The sequence below is a fragment of the Macrotis lagotis genome, chromosome 1 (assembly GCF_037893015.1).
Source record: "Macrotis lagotis isolate mMagLag1 chromosome 1, bilby.v1.9.chrom.fasta, whole genome shotgun sequence".
Lineage (NCBI taxonomy): Eukaryota > Metazoa > Chordata > Mammalia > Peramelemorphia > Peramelidae > Macrotis > Macrotis lagotis.
Window position 1 is genome coordinate 245,370,258 of NC_133658.1, and position 20,702 is coordinate 245,390,959.

The 20,702-nt window shown below is 35.8% G+C and overlaps 1 protein-coding gene across 8 annotated transcripts in view; it reads right to left on the reverse strand.

The window, feature by feature from the left end:
* The window catches only part of FAM178B (family with sequence similarity 178 member B), a 186,213-nt gene that overhangs the window by 112,263 nt on the left and 53,248 nt on the right, over window positions 1-20,702 (reverse strand). For all 8 annotated transcript variants that reach the window (XM_074210044.1, XM_074210047.1, XM_074210046.1 and 5 more), the window contains 2 exons: window positions 10,921-11,026; window positions 11-95 (listed from right to left, as the gene is read on the reverse strand). In XM_074210044.1, the coding sequence (XP_074066145.1) occupies window positions 11-95; window positions 10,921-11,026 (191 nt within the window). The remainder of the gene's footprint in view (window positions 1-10; window positions 96-10,920; window positions 11,027-20,702) is intronic.

Genomic DNA, 20,702 nt, shown 5'->3' on the forward strand with positions numbered 1-20,702 from the left:
CAATACTTACCAGCTTTCTGGAAGATTCCATTCATGCTGAGATCCCACAGGACACGGAAGGCTCTTGCTGAAGTCTCTAATGGCCATGTGAGTAGCTTGTAAGAGGGGGAAAAATAAATTAGCAGGGACATTCCTCTGTGATAGGATGGGGTTTTCACTACTTCAGGCCCTAATCTATGGACTTCAGAGAACAGAGTATATGTTTATTGAAGTAGTGAGAACTCCAAATAACAGTTAACCAGATAATAGTTAAAGAGTAATAATATGTCCCCCATAGCCCCTTTTCAGTTTCTTTTTGTTTTCTGTCTTCCTTCGTTAGACTGTAAATTCCTTAGGGGCAGAGTCTTTCTTTTTCTTATTTGTATCCCCCAGTTATTAAATTGAACTGAATTACTTTATTTTTTGTTTGTTGTTGGGTTTTGTTTTATTTTTGCAAAGCAATGGGAGGGGTTAAGTGATTTGCTCAAGATCACAACAGCTAAGTATTAAGGTTAGATTTGAACTCAGGTCCTCCTGATTTTAGGGCCAGTGCTCTAACCATTAGCTGCCCCTGAACTGAATTATTTTCAAGTCAATCCCCTCTTCCACTGATCCAGGAGATTTGAGGGGTCTCCTTGATGCTACATAGACATAGTGGATGCCATTCTGTGAGTTGAAGAACCCTAATTCCAAGCCACTGAGTCTGTAGGATAATAACCTGAGGATCAGAGTACTAAGATGGTTTTATAAGTTGGCACAAAACCAAGTCTGTCCAAATTATCTTCAATTAAGTCACCAGCCTCCAAGAAGGAAATTATGAATATCAAACTCTATTATTTCACTACAGAATATTCTCTATTAAATTCTATTATTTTAAAATTTTATTTAAATTCTATTTTTACTTGAAAATTCTATTATTACTTTTCAAAAAAATTATTAACTTGATATCAACAAAGAAAAAAGAAATATATAAAACAAATAAGATCATACCATATTTATAATTAAAGCCAAACAAATAAGTAAACCAAAAAAGTATTTACCCTGTGTGTCCTTCCAAATTCCTTTTAAATTCCACTACCTTTGGTTTCATTTTCCACATTTATTGGTGTGTGCCTATTCAAGTTTACTGATATTACATTGACTCACTTTTTCTAGATATGCCCTTGTTCCCTTGTATTTTTCAATTTTATTATCTGTTGATGTTGTAGTATTCAATTATATTCTATACTTTAGCTCACTGGACATGTTGGATGCTTGCTGGCTTTTGACTTAAAGGGGGGGCTATGAATTTTTTAATATATTTAATATAAATATTTTTGTCCTTTTTTCTTTGAATTTTTAGGATAATGTTCTAGCAGCATGAAGTACTGGGGAATATAACTTCTGTTTTAGATGGTGAATTTGAGGTATCTCTGGCCAATTGGATATATACAATTGGCAATTAATGACAAAGGGCTGATGTTCAAGGGAGTGATTAGGGCTAGATATACAGATCTGGGAGTCATCAACATATGGATATTAGTAAACCCAAAAGAGAGAAGAATAAAAGTCTTAAAATAGAACCTTGGTGTACCCCCTTAATTAAGGGGCAGGAACTGGATAAGAAGACATTAGTTGGACAGGAGAATCAGGACAGAGTAGCACAATGAAAGATGAAAAAGGAGAGAGTATGTAAAAGAAGAATTTGGTCAATAGTATCAAATCTAGCAGATAAATCAAGAAGGATGAGAAGAGGGGGAAAACCCTGAGATTCAGTAATTAGGTGAATATTGGTAATTTTGTAGAAAGCATTTTCAGTTGAGTAATGAGACTAGAAGCCAGACAACAAAAGGGTAAGGAATAAGAATAGAGGCTATAAATGTAAATAAGCTTTTTGAGGAATTTGACTGAAAAAAAGAAGAGTGTGTGTGTGTGTGTGTGTGTGTGTGTGTGTGTGTGTGTGTGTGTGTGTGTGTGTGTGTGTATGTAAGAGAGAGAAAGAGAGGAATGGCTAGGTGGCATAGTGTATAGAGCACCAGCCCTGGAGTCAGGAGTGCCTGAGTTCAAATCCGACCTCCAGACACTTAATAATTACCTAGCCTTGTGGCCTTGGGCAAGCGGCTTAACCCTATTGCTTTGCAAAAACTAAAAAAAGAGAGAGAGAGAGAGAGAGAGAGAGAGAGAGAGAGAGAGAGAGAGACATAGTCAGATCTGGTTTTTAGGAAAATCATCTTGGTGGTCACTTGGAGGATGGATGAAAAAAGATGGTTTGAAGAAGTGAGACAATTAGGATCTTATTACAACAGTTCAGGTGAGAGAGGCTGAATTAATATGGTCCTTGTGTTAGTCCTATTTTCTGTCACTGTTTAGAAGGAGAAAAGTCAGGTCCTCTAACTGGGATAAAGAAGGGAAAATCAGAATTAACTTTTTGAAAGTTAATACTTTTACACTGACCTAGCAGGGCTAGCAGATTTCCATGTTTTACAGCCTTTTTTTGATTCTTCTTAATACTAGTGTCTTCCCTTTATTAATTATTTCCTATTTATCCTGTGAATAGCTTACCTGTATATAACTGTTTTTGTTTGTCTCCTATTTGTTTGTGAAGGCCTCTGGGGCTGAAACTGTCTTTTGTCCATCTTTCTGTACCCAACAGGAAGGCAACCACAAGCTGAAAAGCCCCAAACCCTTCAAGTGTTCTCTGCCCATTGTGATTTCTAGACTCTTCACCATCCTCATCATCTTCCTCTAGAACATTAGACAACATCCTCCTAAAGTCTAGATTTCGAATGCCAGCTTTGCAACCCACTATGTGACCCTACTACACAAGTTAATTAACCTCTCTGGCCTCAAGTTTCTTATTTTTTGGTTTTTGCAGGGCAATGGGGTAAAGTGACTTGCCCAAGGTCACACAACCAAGTAATTAAGTGTCTGAGGTCATATTTGCCACCTAGCTGCCCCTAAATGACTTCTAAGGGACTTTTCAGGGAGCTAGGTGGGGCAGTAGAAAGAGGACTGAACCTAAAGTCAGAAAGACTCATCTTTTTGAGTTTGAATCTGATCTCAGATACTAGTTGTGTGACCCTGGGCGAGTCATTTAACCCTGTTTGCTCAGTTTCCTCATCTATAAAATGAGCTGAAGAAGAAATGGCAAAACAAGAACTTTGCTTAAGAAAAGCTCCAGCATCACTTCTTCCACTAATTGATTGCTTTCTCCCAGAAACTCCATTTTAAAGAGGATGCCCTGATCACCCAAATCTACATTATTCTCCTTGAGGCTAGAGACAATCTTTTTTTGCTTATATCTCTGTTTCCAGCACTTGACTTCACTTTTAAGACCTCTCCATTTCTAACAAGATAAAATCTGAATCTTTTAGCCTAACATTTAAAAACTTTTGTAATCTGTCCCTAATCTAATTTTCCAGCATTATCTCAGATTACTGGCCCTAGAGGAAATCTAGACTATTGTCACTCCCTAAATAAACACTGTATTTTAGTACCTCAGGGTTTTATCTCTAGCTAGTCTCTTTTTTTGAAAGTCCCTTCCCATATGTACTTATTAAGAGAATTGTTATTGTTGTTCACTCTTCATGACCCTATTTGAGGTTTTCTTGGCATAGATATTGGAATGGTTTTCCTTTTTCTTTTCCAACTCATTTTACAGATGAGGAAACTGAAGCAAACAGGGTTAAGTGACTTGTCCATGGTCAAGAAACCAGTATCTTAAATCATATTTGAACTTAGGTCTTTTTGACTCCAGGTCCTGTGTATTCTTCTAACCACATGTCCCTATTAAAAACATAGAACACATATATGGATTTAGAACTGAAAGAGACCTTGTTGTTCAATCATTTCAATCATATCTGACTCTTCATGAAACCATTTGCAATTTTCTTGGCAAAGATACCGAAGTGGTTTGCCATTTTCTTCTCCACTCATTTTACAGATGAGGAAACTGGAAAAAAAAAACAGGTTCACATAGCTAGTAAGTGTCTAAAGCAAGATTTGAACTCAAAATGAATCTTCCTTGATTCCATTATATCCACTGAGCTACCTAGCTGTCTTTGAGGTATCTTTGAGGTTTTTATTTCCCCTACTAGAATTTTGAGATCCTAGAAGGCAGAATTTGTTTTATTCCTTATAAAAGATCTACAAACTGTAGAGCCAGTTTGTATTGATCCTCTGAGGAGGAGACACAAAGAAATTGACTATATTATTAATTAGTAACTCTCATATATCTTCTTTTTCAATGAAAACAAAGTTCAAATAAAAGTCAACAAAAGCAAAACCAACAAAGTAAATTTTCTCCAAGTCATAGTAAATGCAGTCTAGCAGAGATTATTTATTATTGTATGTGATAATGAAGACTAATCTGAGTTGGACCATATCAGGATTTATGCACAGATAAATTGCAACATCATGTTACTTTTTTATTTGGATATAAGGTGTATATGTTTCAGTAAAAGAATCTTTATTTTTTTTGATGGTTAGATACAAAAATCAGTTTAAAGAGAAAACCTAGCTAAAACTAATATGGCAATTATAGAAGTAGTTCAAGTACAGAAATACAGAAATAAAGCCCAAATTTTTACCTAGATTTTTATCTAGATAACTAGATGAAATGAAGTCTAATTATCTGATAAGATATTGAAAGTGTTTACGCAGAACATAATGGCAACATGGGAGAATTTGTCTAGCAGAAAATCAATGTTTCTTATAAGCAGAAAAAATTTTCAAAATCTGTGATATCAAAGATTTCTTGCATCATATAAGTCTGCTTATAGAATTGTGCATATAGAATGAGCATTAAAAATCTTCTTTTGGCATAGGAAATGGTAATGCTTATTGATATGATAGAAATGAGGTTTGGCAGATCTTTTACAAAGAAGCTTCAAATGGTATTCCTTGGAAATAACAAAATAATATCCGAAATTCTCAGATCAACAAAGAGACTAAATTTTCATATTTTTCATTGAAAATGAATGAAACAACATATGTAGTTAAAGATGTTCATTTGATTGATTACATTTGTAAAAATAAATAGTTGAAACTGATGATGAAGTAGACTTGTTACCTTGAAAAGTTATTGGTTATCGTATCAAAATAATTATATCTATCAATTACATATTTATATGAATATATGTGTATATATATATAATTCATAATATAACTAACAGATTTTTAGAAAGCAATTTACCATACAATTCAATTTAAATAAGAAAAGGAGGACTCTAAGAAAGTAAAAAATTTGATCACTTGTACAATTTGGACACATTTCAAATTTAATAGGGGTGATTGGCCAATGATAGCTCAGTCGTTAGAATCTGCTTTGTTCTGCCTTTCTTGGTAGCTTATATGGAACATGTTCAATATTTCCTGTCTGGTTCCAGTCCAAGGTGGAGATTTGGTGAGTTCACATCTGACCATGAGAGACTGAGGGTCTGGTACTACAGGGTAAAGAAGAATCTTCTGATTGGCTGAGGCTAGAACTGATGACTCAGAACTGAGTTCTCATATAAATGATCTACTCCTCCCCTAGTGTTTTTTCATGTTTCCTTCTCTGAATTTAGGAGGCAAAACTGTAGGAAACTGACTGGTAGGGGAGTGGCAAGCTGTATTCCCCTATCTGCCCACAATGCATCTGTGAGCATGTCACCCATATTTTCTTTTATATCTATTCTTTCCTCATCCTAAGAAGGGAATGTCCAGGAAAATTGAGAGAGGTTCATCAAATTCATCAGAGGTCCTCCTGGCAACTGGAGTTGTTAGCAGAGTTCCCTGGAGCTGGGAGCAGCAAAAGTAGAAGGATCTGAAGAGAATACAGCATAATTGAACTAGGGAGGGACTTACCCATCACCAACAAGACCCCCAGAAGTAATGAACTGATGAGGATTCTATAAACAGAGAAAAGGACTCCTTAGATTAAAAGTTGCAAAGTACCCTTCATGTTCTTCACACATTCCCCACATATTTCCTACATGTATGCTTCACTGCATTACATATATACCTCACTCATGGGAGCTGATGTCACCAAATAGGGAGTACAGAGGGAGAAGACAAAGAGGGTCTCAGACAGAACCTTTGGGAACAACCAAACTTAGAAGATGTGATTTAGATAATGAACTAGCAAAGAGGTTAGGTATGAACAAAACCAATAGGGTTCTGTGACAAAAGCCCAGAGAAGGCAGATTATACAGTAGCAGTGTAGTCAAAGTGTCAACTCTTATAGATAAATTGAGAAAGATGGGAACTGAAAAAAAAAGGTCATTACATGTGACACTGAAGAACTGGAGAGAGCAATTTCAGTGGAGTGAGGAGGCTGGAAACCAGACTGCAAAGGGTTGAGTAGAGTATGAGAGAAATGGAAGTGGGGAAAGCAAATATAGACAGTTTTTTTCAAGGATTTTAGCTGAGAAAGCAAGAGAAGATATAGAAACAATGCATGAGGACAAAGGCTTGGTTCTTTCTCATCTTTTTCTATAATTGTTTTTTTTTCACCTCCAGAATTGTACTGGAGTCCTGCTGGTAAAAAGTTATCTCTTCTCTTAGCAGATGTGTCAGCATGTCTTTCAGCTATAATCAAGCAGCAGGGATACAACCAGAAGTAGTCCCAAAGATCCCACAGGAACCAGATAGAAAATATTTGCATATGCTCTATGCAATTTATCATCCCATTGGACTGAAAAGACACACCTGTACATGTTCCATGTCTGTTACCTTTCATGTTACATGCCTGTTACATGTAGTAAACTGTAACTCTTACAAGAGAAATCAACTTTACAAAGAAACAGTTTTAGAATTAAAGGCTCTTTGCAAAACTCTGATTATACAGAAAAAGAGTACATATCACTTTTAAAAATTTCATTTATATTACTGCAAAACTTTTTGGTTTCCTCATAACAAAGTACTTTGAAAGGTATTTGAGCTAAAAGAAAATATGACCATTTTTCTTCAAAATAATAATAAGTATAAAGCAGATTCATTTTATGGGAAAAACTTTCTTCCTGAAATTAGTATAGTTGTTAGACTTTCTTTAAAGAAACTAAGTAAATTAATTACCATGGAGTCCTCAAATTTGTACTCTGAAGACAAAATTACTATATGAAAAATTTAGACCTATGCATAACAAATTCACAAATAATGTTGTTATAGATTTCTCAAAAATATCCTTGCAATGCAAATGAAATGGAAATAAAGAACTGCTTGTTCATCATTTTACCAATTTACTGAAGCAATTTCTACTTTATTTTAAAATTTAGATATTTCTAGATATGAATTGCTAAAGAAAGCAAATTGCCAAGAACAAATAGGATACATCTGATCTTGTTCTGATCTGAATAAGATGAATTAACAGACTTGTCTTGTGATAGTACATTGAATCAAACATTTGAACCCAAAAACCACATTTCCTTTTGGCTATAGGTAGACAAATGGCTCTCTACTTGATTAAATAAAGTAACATTAAGTTTGCTATACATATTAGCTTATTCATGTGAATCCAAGTTTTCTACTGTAGCTTTTATCAATTCAAAATGCTAACTTTAGTTAATGACTGGAAAAGAATTATGAATAGCAACATCATCAATTATCCCATATTTAAAAGTCTTTTTGCCAAAAACTAAGCCCATCTATCAAATAAATAATATTATTATGACTTAGTTCGTAACTTATAGAAATGAACATTGCTTAGGATTTTATCAATAAATGTGATGGATGTATTCTATTGTTTTACTATATGATTTATATTTTAGTCAATTATAAAAATATAATTCTTAATTTTATTTGAGTAAATATGAGCTAAGGAAATTAGTTTCAGAGATTGTTTTATGAAAAGTAGAGGGCAGAGATATCAAATACAGGATCTGCCTCAACCAGATTAAAATGATCAAATTTTTAATCGAAATAAATACAAATATAAAAGAGCATAGATAATGTTGACATGTTTGATTTTTAAAGTCAATTTGCCTACAAGGGTCCTTATGTAAGATTAGTTCCCTCTTTTCTGTTTGAGTTTGATAACATTTGTACAAGGCACAATATTTTTTAAAAATAAAAATGTAGGAGCACTGCATAAAATTGGAACACTACAGAGCAAAAATACATTGCACAAAGTATATGCTGGATAAACATGTTAAATTAGTAAATGAATATGAGCTCCAGATTATTTTCCTTTTTTTCTGTCCTGCTTCTAGAATTCATTCCCTCCCTATTTTCTCTCTCTTTTATTGCAGTTTTAAGAGTTTAGGAAACAATTTCTTTGTGACTGAAAAAAAATATTGATTAGGATTTGTCTAAAATCAGCAAATTACTACATGAACTCTATGAATTGGGGATGTCAGTTCTTGTTTTGGACTCCACTAGCCAGTGTTAAGGAGAAAAGAAAATGAGAAAGAATTAACAAGAATGAGAAACAAGGCAGTTTCATCCTCAGTTTGAATTATTTAATATTTCTGAGATGCCAAGAAAAACTATTATGCCCTCTACAGGCCTGAGAATGACCCAGAATCCCTGTCCACAAAGCTCCCAAGACCATTCAGATTTCTTTGACTGCTTTAGTTGCTACAGGTAGAATAAGATGAGAGAGAGAGAGAGAGAGAAAGAGAGAGAACTTCCCAGCTAACATCATTCTTTCCTGATTAGAGGCAAGCAAAGTCCCAGTGATGACTACCAATACAAAGACAAAGTTAAGAAGGCAAGAAGGAGACAGTTATATGTTACATGGAAACCTTCCACAATGCATCTATAAGACTTCATCCCATCAGAACCACACAGTGCCTAACTAAGAGAAAACAACAGGACAGCTAGGACACTGGAACTGATACACTCTGGCTGTTGTCATGGAGATGCCAAAAGGACCCTATGTGGGTGATTTGCAATATAGAATTTTTTTTTAATGCTTTCTAAAGCCTGACTGCACACTTTGTCATCTTCAAGGAAGAAAATCCTTAAGAAAATCTCTTGAAGTAGGGACAAAACAAAATACCAACATAATTTCCTGTTTCCTATTCCTTCACCTTCAGTTGCTTCATCTGTAAACTTGGGATAACAGCAGCACCCACTTCAATGGTCTGTTGTGTGTGTGTCATTTATGTATATGTGTATATATAATATATATATATATATATACAAATGATATGTGTATATATGTATATAATACTTTACAAACCTTAACTATTATAGTATTAACAGTATTAGTACTGTTATTCCCACTTCATGATAATATGGGGTCTAGACTGCTGAAATATCTTTTAACCTAGAGCAAGATATCTTTTCAACTTTATTTCAAATGATCCTTCTTTAACACACTAACCAAACTGAACTTCTAGCTGTTTCCAAAATTCAATATTCCATTTCCTATCTCCCTGAATTTATACCAGACCTACTCCCTCCTTATCTCTGTCCTCCAGAATTCTTATCTTCCTTCAAGGAAGAGGAGTTACCTCCTTCAGTGAAATTTACATTAATCCATTCCATGAATCCACCAAATGTTCTCTCTCTTTTCAAATTGTCTGATAATTTACTTTTCTATGTACCTATAATATCATTCATTCTCTTCTCCCCCAGTAGAATATAAACCCCTCCAAGGCAGGGATATTTATTTTTTATCTCCTGTCAGAATTGAACAGAGAATCTTACCAGTAATAGGGGTTTAATGTTTGTTGAATTGAATGAAAGAGTAACTTTCTGACCTAAAGACCACAAATAGACAACGACATTTCTTGACTCATAATGTGGACGAACCAGATACAGGGATTGGGGGAAAAGATTAAAGGAACTAATGGAACTAATTGCTAAAGGTAGAAACTAAGAAAGTTGAAGCTCTCCCTGAACAATCCACTTTGAAAGGTACACAAGATTTGTAGCTGGGACTTGGGTCCAACTAACAAAAATTAAACCACCATCCAACTAACCAACTTTAGATTGTCAGGAACTTTATCTGGAGGAATATAAAGCTTCCTTACCCCAAGACAAACAGGTAAACCATAGCTCTGTATCATTAGCCAAACCTGATACCCTCATGACTTGCATTTTAATCCAGTGGTTAGATTAGGGTTCTACCTGCTGACTTCTCATAGCTTCCTTATTTTCTCTCCTTGGACACAAACTCAAGAGTGGAATATTTGTTTCCTCCTAAACAGATCAATTGTTCTTCACCTTGTTTGTGTATGAACCCCCTTTGACAGTCTCATGATACCTATGCACTCCTCAGAATATTTTTAAATTAATAAAATTAAATACATAAGATTAAAAGGAGACCAATTATATTGAAATACAGTCATCAAAATACATATTTTAAAAATAAATTCATGGACCCCAGGTTGAATCCCTATTGTTGCTGAATAAATGGTTGTTCTAATAGCAATAGGAATGAGATTAATTTGACTCCATGTAGCTGAATATCAGTGTGTACAGTCCAGTAGTCATGATCCACCTTATAAAAACACAAGTGCAAATACTTCATCATTCATGCATATTTGTTAACATATGAATAGCTATAGAGTTCACGAATAGCCCAATAGCAACTTACAGAAGTGAGGAACAGAACAAGAAGACAGTTCCAATGACATAGAAACTATGTAACTCATATGTAAACTCAGGAACATATGTAAACTCATAGAAACTATGAGAGTTATTAATGGGAAAAAACAAGTTTTAAAAGGGTTAAAACAATTGTGGGGCAACATTTAAATTTTTTAACTGTTTACATTTGCAGAGAACAATGGCTCCCAAAGGATTAGACATGATCCCTGGGAAGTTACACTTCTGCCAGAATAATCTCTATATTCTTATTCTTCAAGGAAAACAAAAAAACCAAAGGCATTTTAGGACACTAACTAAAAGCCTGTTGCAATTCACTGGGTTTAACTGAGTAGCAACAAAGGTTAAGAATGAATTAGGGGACATCTTTGCCTAATGAACAGTTGGAGTACTCTTGCCACCTAGTGGCCAGTGTATGATCCTTACCTGGAATAACCACTGGAGAACTGCAACAGGGCAGCGGGGAACTTGCAAATAAAGATAACCAAGGAGCCCTCTTCTTAGGAAGGATACCTGTTCTGTACATGTGAAGCTGGAGAGGCAAAGGGCAAGGGAATTAGACTTGGTACTTGAGTGCCAATCCTTCCTGCATTCCAAATTTTTATGTGTTCAAAATATCTCAACCTGACTCTATCAAGGTCAGGAAGAAAAAGCTAATGTCTATGAAATAATGTTGATGATTGGCTGAACAACCTTTTGTTCTCAGAGCCCTCTCTCTTCAATAGGGATGGCCTTCAAGATCTCAAATTCATCTCCATGCCACACCAAGGTAGCAAAGTAGAGTGGTAATGGAAGCTTATGAGAGTTTTGGGGTTTTTTTTTCTAAACCTGCAACTTCATTGGTTTAGGGACTCCTAGGTGAGAGGAAATTGTCTCTATCAATGCAGATATGCGACTATTTCTTGACTTATTTAGAATTCAGCCTAGGGCACTGAGAGATTAAGTGATTTTTCTCAGTGTCAAGGAGTCAGTATATGTCAAACTTGGGACCTTGAATCCAGGTCATCTTAACTCTAAGGCCTGACTCCAATCCACATCTCTTACGAGGATTATTAATAATTAATATTGGCAGGATGTTTTGAGAGCTTCTGATAGAAGGAAATACAGGAAGATAAGAGTCCTGTATTGTAAAAAGCATTTGCTTTTTTATTTTTCCTATATTTTACACACAATATTGAATAATGTGCATTATTCTCTCCATTTTACAGATGAGAAAAACTGAGGTATTTTGGAAAGTTGGCAAAAAAAAAAGATTTGAATATCAGAAGTACAGTGAGAATCTCGAAATCACAAGCCCATCAAACCTGGGCTTTATGCCATAGACACTATTAATGGACAGAATTAGCAAATAAGAGGATGTGGTAAACACAAACAGTATATCTGGATCTAGTTTCACGCAGTTTTTATATAGCATTTGCATTTTTCTCAAAGCAAAGGAGACACATAAAAAGATAGGAAAATAACACAAAATGTCAGAGTCAAGGGAAATTTTGGACAAAAAATAATAAAACAGGATTCAATATTGAATAGTCAAAGCATTTGGCTCAAAACCTACTAAGAATGGTCTATATAACTATAAGTATAAGCCTCTTTCATTTTTCTCACTTTGTTTTTCCCTTTTAATACATGCTCTTAAAAAATAAAATGATTGCCATTGGAAAAAAGTCTCTTTAATTACATGGTTAGTAATTTCCACAAATATAGAGACAAGCCAGAAGAAAGTTAGGAAAACTAAGGAATTAAGAATTATGAATTCTAGTCCTGCTGAACTGTTAACTTGAAAGGATCCCAAATACCTTTCTATAAAATGAAGAGATAAATTTATAAGTAATATAAAATATCAAACTATAAGTTCCATGGGGCAGCATGATATAGTAGCTAATATGTTGAACCTAAAATCAATAAGATCTGGATTCAAATTTTGCCTCTGGTACTTATGGGCAAGTTATTTAACCTCTCCTGAATCTCAATGTACTCATCTGTAAAATAGATATATTTTTCATATTTTTATTTCTTCAGAACTATGCAACAATAGAATATGCTTTGAAATATATATGTATATATGTACATATATATCCATACACACATGTATATACATACACATATGCATGTATGTATACATATGTATACATATATGTATGTATGCATGTGTGTATATGTTTAATTTTATATAGGGTATTCCAGAAATCTTAAAGTTATTAAAGCTTATAATTGCAGGAAGATTTTTGGGATACTCTGTATAATTTAACATGTAAATCTATTTTTTAAAATAGTATTTTATTAATTCCAATTATATAGTTTTCAAATAAATTTTTATAAGATTTTTCTTATAAAATGTTTCTCCCTCCCTCTATTCCCTCCCCCCTTCCCAAGATAACAAGCAATCTAATATAGGTTATACATATACAATCATGTTAAATATATTTTCCTCTTAGTCATTTAACTGGTAAATCATTGTAATACAATGTCAGCAAAAGTGTTTTAGGACCCTATGATGAAAATAATTTAATATTCACTATTACTAAGAGTTCATTGGTTTGAGAACTTTTTCCACTCAGGCAGATTGAAAGTCATCTAGCATTTATAGTTTAGGTCAGAAAGGGTAAATGAATCATTCATCGACATGCAGTTGTGAAATGTCAAAAGCCCGAATTCAATCCAAGTCTTCCAGATTCCAAGACTAATTCTTTATCCACTATGCCAGACTCCCTTTTCTTTCCATAAGAGTATATATATTAAAAACCTATTTTCCACAAAATACTAGGCTAGAACCTAGATCTGAAAAATACTGAAGTACTAATCTATTCCAATTCCCTTCTTTTACAGATGAGGAAATTAAGGCTCAGAAAAGTTAAGTGACTTCTCCAAAGTCATGTAGGGAGCAAGTAAATAATAACAATCTACTTCCATCTCTGGTAATGTATTATTTACCTCTAAAGATTATATGGGTTTTAAGTAAATTTCACCTTCTACATATGTGTTTGTGTACATACTTGTAATATAATGCCAGTACAATATATTTTGTCTTGAGATGATTTAATATGAATTTTGCAAAAAATTTTGTGATGCATCTAGTCATGGTCAAACAAGTCCAAGGAAAATTTCAAATAGCATTTAAAATCATGAACCTAAAGAAAAAAAAACCTTCACAGAAATATTCTCTTTGTCTAATATCAAGGTATTTTAGGTGACTAGGAAGAGAATGCTCCAAAGTGAAGGTTTCTCTGGAGCCAAGTTGCTGTTTCACGAAGTAGGTTCAAGCAATTTGGCAAAAACTATTTTCTTAAATCATTTGAAAACTCTAAAGAAAAAACTTTTCTTCATTTACAATGAAGGTTACTCCTTGAAAGTGCACCAATATTCTTGCTCACAAATTAACCATGAAGATACTATGCACAAATATATAATTAGGCAAACATTGTGATGCAGAGAGACATAGTTAAGGGTACACACACACAGGCCCAGATGTATAGATATAGATATACAAAAGGTGGCCACATCTGCAGGACTATGCAAATTGACAATGACCCTGTCAGAGGGCATATGGTCAGGAAAGGAAATAAACACAGTCATTCTGAGACTATTGAGTTTAGCTCAGAGCTCAGCACTATGGCATTTTGGCTAAAGGGCACCCTGCCAGCTACTCAATGGGGGAATTGACTGGATGAACCCCTGTTGGCTCAGATCAACACATTTCCAACTGATGCTGTAAGAAAGAAAGTCCACTTCCAGCCACATTTCTCTTCTGCTGCAACAGCTTTAGAGGGAGATTTTTGCTAGAAGAATTAGCTCTCTCCCCTCAGGTTCAGAGCTGCTGAGTTGAACTGCAATCTTTAAGGCCAGAAACAATAGAGGGAAAGAAGAAGGTATTACTGTTGCCCAGCCTAGGAGGAAATGGCTTTCAAGGAATTCTTTGTTTAGACCTGGAGGAGATACAAGGGATCTCCATCATAGGTTTAAGCCAAGCCAAATCCACTTAAAATGGGTCTTTACCTTGGATTCCTTTCACCTCAGCTGAACTATGAACCAGTTAACTTTATTCAGGAGAAAACAGAGGGATGAAGATATAGACAAAGTTAAAGGCAGACACCTAGAATCCAGAAATCACATTTCATTATAACATTAGAAAAAAAGAACCTTAACAGAACAATGCCCTGGAGGAACAGGGAGAGTTCTGAGTGAATGTAGAGAAAGTCACAATAATTATCAACAAAATTCATGTCATGTACAAGAATCCGAAAAGACCCTAAAATTTGCAAAACTTATGTTGGATTGAAATGATATGATCATTTCCCTGTCCCCTACCCAAAAAGAAAGAGACCCAGAAGCTGTTCCTATCATTCCTGAAGATGAAGGAATAGAAAAAGAAAGGATAGAGTCTCCAACTAGGAGGAGATAACAGAGTCAATCTCCAGCTTGTCTGAAGTTTGCCAAGTGTCCAAAACAGCTGTCAAACTCTGATCATTCCTTTTATCTCAGGCACTCAGAGATGAGGAAAAACTGCTTGTGCCTGTAAACAAGCTACCAGTAAAGGAAAAAAAAAAGATAAAGGAATTAACCACAAGCTAAAAATGCTGCAAGTCCTCTGTGGTCCTTGGGTTCATCTGACTGGCAGCTGCAATTATCCATAGGTGTTATCTCCTGCATTAAAATGTGAGGTCCTTGAGAGTAGAGACTGTCTTTTCCAATTGTAGCCTTGGTTCTTTATACAAAGCTTTACACAGAGCAAGCATTTAATAATGTTTCTATTTACTCATTCATTATTTTAGTAAAACCCAAGACTTCATGGTGATAGAGAAGAATTCTTATTATCTATTTTTGATATGGCCTGAGGAAAGTTGGTTCTTCTCCCTATTCCTTCTATGTAAGCAGACAGGGAATAACAACCCCAGAATGTTTTGGGAATTCCAAATAATAAGGTCTGGATTAGCACCAAGTACAGTTGTTGGCAGTACACCTGTTTCATAAGTTTAAATAAAATACCCCCCCCCAAAAAGAATCAAATGTAGACCAAAGTTTTTCTATCAGATAGTGAGCTCCCCCTCACTAAAGGTCTTCAAGGCAGGTTGGCCACTTGTTGCCTATACTGTCATATATGATTTGGTAGCCCCTTCTAATTCTGGATTCTGTAATTGTATGATAATCATTTCTTAGCCTTTTGGCTAAGCTCAAGTGTAATTGTGTGATATCTGCTCATGTTCTCTCTTTCTCTTTAAAAAAATAAAAAGATAAGTATTACCACTAAGAGCCAAAAATCTAATGATCCTGAAGAACCCTCCCCTGATTAATGCCTTCATTATTCTGTAAAATAAGCCTGGCCATCCTCCAGTCTTTCCTTCTTTTGGGGGCTGTTTGATTATTTTTGGAGGTAACTGCAGCAGGTGGGAAAGCTCAGTGCTGTCCATGCTCTATAACTGAATTTATTTCAAACCTATTTCTAGGAAGCCATGAAAAGAATAAGAAGTTTATTGTTATGCAGAAACTAGGGCTGTTGTGGTCTCAAAAGGATATGGTTCTCAATCACCGTTTAACATTAATGATGTTTTATACAACGGACTATCTACTTTCGCACGCCTGCTGAAATATTCATGAAGGAATACCCCAGGTGGCCACAGGTGCTGACAGGACAGGCTCCCAAGCCTGCATATATGCAAGTACTAAGCAATTCATGTAGAGTGGCTTAGACACGCAAATATTTGATGGAACAAATATACTTACTCACACTCCCCCACAAAGATATTTATGCAGAGAGGTATTGCTACTGCCATACACACAGTGTGTGTGTGTGAATGGGAAGGCTCTATAAATAATGTAGCAAGCAATCTCCACTCTTATTACCCAACCCCCCAAAGCAGGTTCTCTTGCTCCATTTGAGTAAAATAAATGCATAATGAATTTGGGTCTGAGTCTTCTATTCTACTAGACAGAATGAAACTCTGCCAAATTGAATAGAAGTTTGCATAGCAAGCACTCAATCTTATTGAATCATCTTCTCTCTCTTTCCTCTCTCATTTCTCTTGTCTTTCTTTTGTTTCTCCCATCTTCATCCCTTCCCCCCCTTTCCTTTTTCCCTTGTTAATCACATATACCATCCAAAGGCCCACTCTAACCCAATCCCAACCAACATATGAATTCTTCCATCTCAAAGACATTTTGTTCCATGTCTATTCCCTTCCTCATGATGGTTCAGGGTTGAAGAAAATATTTAGTTATCTGGAAGATAATGCAATAGCTGGGAAATGCTGGTGAGACAGTAGAGTTCATAAGTTCTATTCTTGGTCTTGCTTAAAGGAAAAGTGGAACTTTCCATCTTTATTTTATCTCCTCCCAAATATAAGCCCATAGTTACTCTTCATGGTGTTCAACCTTGGATTCTCCAATCACCCTCATAAATAGATGTCATGATCAAGTCCTGCCAAGGATTATACTTGCAATGTAATTATGGGTTTAATTTTTGTGAGCCTCAGCCCAACCATGGACCTTTTTCTATAAAGTGACAATCTCTCTCAGAGATTATCATGTGGCTAGAATGATCTTGTGTATGCATAACTCTGCTTAAAGCAGTTTGGGGTTTTTTGGTTTTGTTTTGTTTTTTAGGATTTTGCAAGGCAAATGGGGTTAAGTGGCTTGGCCAAGGCCACACAGCTAGGTAATTATTAAGTGTCTGAGGCCGGATTTGAACTCAAGTACTCCTGACTCCAGGGCTGATGCTCTATCCATAGCTCCACCTATCTGCTCCAAAGCCGTTTGTTTATTACTTTCTCCTTACAAGTGCCTGTTTTTTTTAGGGGTCAGAAAAAAAAATAACCAAGGAAATTGGAATTGGGATAGCTTCTGGGTATTTAAAGTAACCAGAGTTGTCATAACGTCATGCTATGAGTGGAATACTTAAAAAAAGAATCACCACACTTTGCAAGAGACAGGAGATGGGGGTGCACGAAAGAAAAGACACAGTGTTGAGCTGGGGAGAGGGATTCCTGGAGCATATGAAGGGATTCCTTAGGGCTTTAGGACTACCCTAGGAGGAAACACTGAGAGGACATCTGACCATGGACCCTCTGGCCACCTCATTAAGTTATCGAGCAACAGATTCACCTAATGGCCTGTGACAAAGTGGAAGCCAAGGTGATGGGATTGATTTCTCTTTCCATTGGCATTTTGCTATAGGGGTGATACTCCAAGCACTTCTCTAAAAAATGTCTCTGAGTATGCCTGTGGAAAACTAGTTAGAGAAGATGACTGGGTGAGGAGAGCTGGAAAATTTAGCTTCTAGTACAAGCAAGAGGCTGGGGTTTACTCTTTCAAGTTTTAACCCTATTAACTCTTATTTTTCTATTTCACTTCAGGAAATTCAAGTTAATCTCTAAGTGAGTAATCCTGTGATCATGATGGGAAAGAGATTAAGATCTTTAAAGAAAAGAGATTAGCGTCAATTGATAAAATTATGAATTATTTTTGAGAATTAATCATCCCCTTAGATTAGAGATTAGAAAAGGCACTAGGAAGGAAAAGTTCAGATATGAAATAAGAGTCTAATATAGAGATATTTTGACATGATTATACATGTCAGATTTTTGCTGTCTTGGAGAAAGGGAAGGGAAGGAAGGAAGGAGAGGGGGAGAGAGAGAGAGAGAGAGAGAGAGAGAGAGAGAGAGAGAGAGAGAGAGAGAGAGAGAGAGAGAGAGAATCCTGATTTTTGCGTACATCCAGTGAGCTGTTAGTTCAGAACTGAAAATATTGGGAATGGTCACCCCTGCACAGCTGCCCCAACTGTTCTATGGGACTTGTAGTGCCACCTGGCGGCTTGTTCTAGTAAATCATCTCATGTAGCTCTCCAGCCATACTCTCCTAGTACTAAGGGAAAGCAGTTGTCTCTGTATGGGGAAGACACCTGTTTTATATATGGGAATCCATGCCCTTTTTAAATGCAAAGTATTTCATAAATTTTAATGGCCTGCATGAATTTCAGTGAAAAAGTTAGTAAAAGAATAACAAAAGGAAAATATAAATTAAGTGCCAAACTTAAGTATTTGCTCATGCTGTTCTTCCCATCCAGAATATACTTTCCACTCATATTTAGGCAAATCATAAAATCCTCCATAAAATCTTCCTGGAAAACTATAGACAACATGGATCTCTCCTTCCTAATATCTTATGGCACTTGCTGCCTTTCCAACTAATTTGGGTCCTTTAAATGTTCATACATGAAACAAGAGGCATTTCCTTTCTACAAAAGTACCTGTTTTACATAAGCACTAGAGAAAATGGCAAGTGAGTAAAAGGAAGGCTATATCCATGTGCCTCTTAGGGGAAGGAGACAGAAAAAACTACTCAGAGTACAGTCTCTGCCTGAGTTACCAGATGGTACTCCAAACTCTAAATTATTGACCAGAGTCCCTTTCAGTCATTCTCACATATGAAGATAGGTCTGCCTGTATTTCTTAGCTTCTAACTTTCCTCTAAAGTCATATGAAATATAAATTCTTTCTCAAATTGTTTCCCTTCTCATCCTTTCATTTCTTGAATTAGTTTTCTTCTTGTCTCAATGAAAGGATTCAGAGAGAAACTAACAGAGAGGTTTCTGAAGATCCTGAAATAAGAACTTAGTTACCTCTCTTCCTCTTGGTAAGCTCTCATTTGTAATGGGGCAGGAGGCACCAATAAAATGAAGAGATGCTATCTGTATGCTACAATGTTTTCTTTTCATTTCCTGTCTTCCTGTTGCAAATCTGTTCATTCAGAATTTCAGCTAAGAGAAGAGTATGCCAAAGTATCACGTATAAAAGACATGGTCACCTAGTCCCCACTAGCAGAAGCTATAGAGGAGAGCTTCCAAGATTGGCGTAGGAAGCAAAGAAACCAGAGGCCAATGCAGTTAGCAATCAAAAGAGGTTCAGTTAGTTACTGAGACTGACTATTGCTCATCCTGTTGGGCTAGTGAACTGGAAAAGCTAATTTTCTTGTTAGTCAATATATCTGAGCAGGAAGTAAAAACCCTTCACTACCTTCCTTGTTTTCTTTTATTTTTTAACTCATGATTCCAAGATAGGGAGCACATGTGATCTTCCCCCTTCTATCCATACTCCTTTCATAAGCCATGAAGACATATGGCTTGGATTCCCTTTAAGGCACCCAAAAATCTAGCAGCTTTGTGGCATAGTGGACAGAGTATTGTATCTGGAGTCAAGAAGACCTGAGTTCAGATCTGATCTTAGATATTAACTAGCTGAATAAACCTGGGTAAGTCAGTTAACCAGTACAATTTCCTCATCTGCAAAATAGGGACAATAATATCACATACCTTTCATTGTGATGTAAGGATAAAATGAGATGTTGGTGAATACTTTGCAAACCTTAAAGCACACCATATAAATACTGCTCTTATCATCATCATCATCATCATCATCATCATCATCTAGGATGGCAATCAGGAAGAATGTAGGAGATGACTGGAGGTAAATGTCTATATATGACTGACATGAGGATTCAATGAGTTAACTTACGTAAATTGCTTTCCAAAATATAAAGCATTGCCAATATCCTTCTTTTGACTTTATTCAATGAAATGATAGCATATATGATCATAGAATGTTAATATTCTGTTTCATTTCCTAGTTTATATTCTGCCAGTGGGAGGTTAAACTGTTTATAGTAGTTAAGAGCTAAGCATTTTTAGTATGATTGCTTCTTCAGCCTTTTAGGAGAGGTGAGGCTATTCTGAGTATGTGCCAGAGAAAAACTGAAAAGGTTCAAGCATGGTTTCACCTGTTGGCCAGTTCAATGTTGCATTACTTAGATGGATAAATATTTCAATAACAGGCTGATTGAGATGTTTAAAGAAGGCAGCAGTTGAGCCAAACAACCAAAGCAATGTATGTGAAGAATATAAAAACTTTTTAAAAGTCACTTTTCAGAGGCAGCTAGGTGGTACAGTGGATAGAGCACCAGCCCTGGAGTCAGGAGTACCTGAGTTCAAATCCGGCCTCAGACACTTAATAATTACCTGGCTGTGTGGTCTTGGACAAGCCACCTAACCCCATTTGCCTTGCAAAAAAAAAAGTCACTTTTCAGTTGAATCCAATTTGTTGTGACCCCATTTAGGATTTTCTTGGTAAATATACTGGAGTGCTTTGCTGTTTCTTTCTCCAGTTCATTTTACAGAGGAGGAAACTAAGGCAAACAGGGTAAAGTGACTTGCCCAGGGTCTA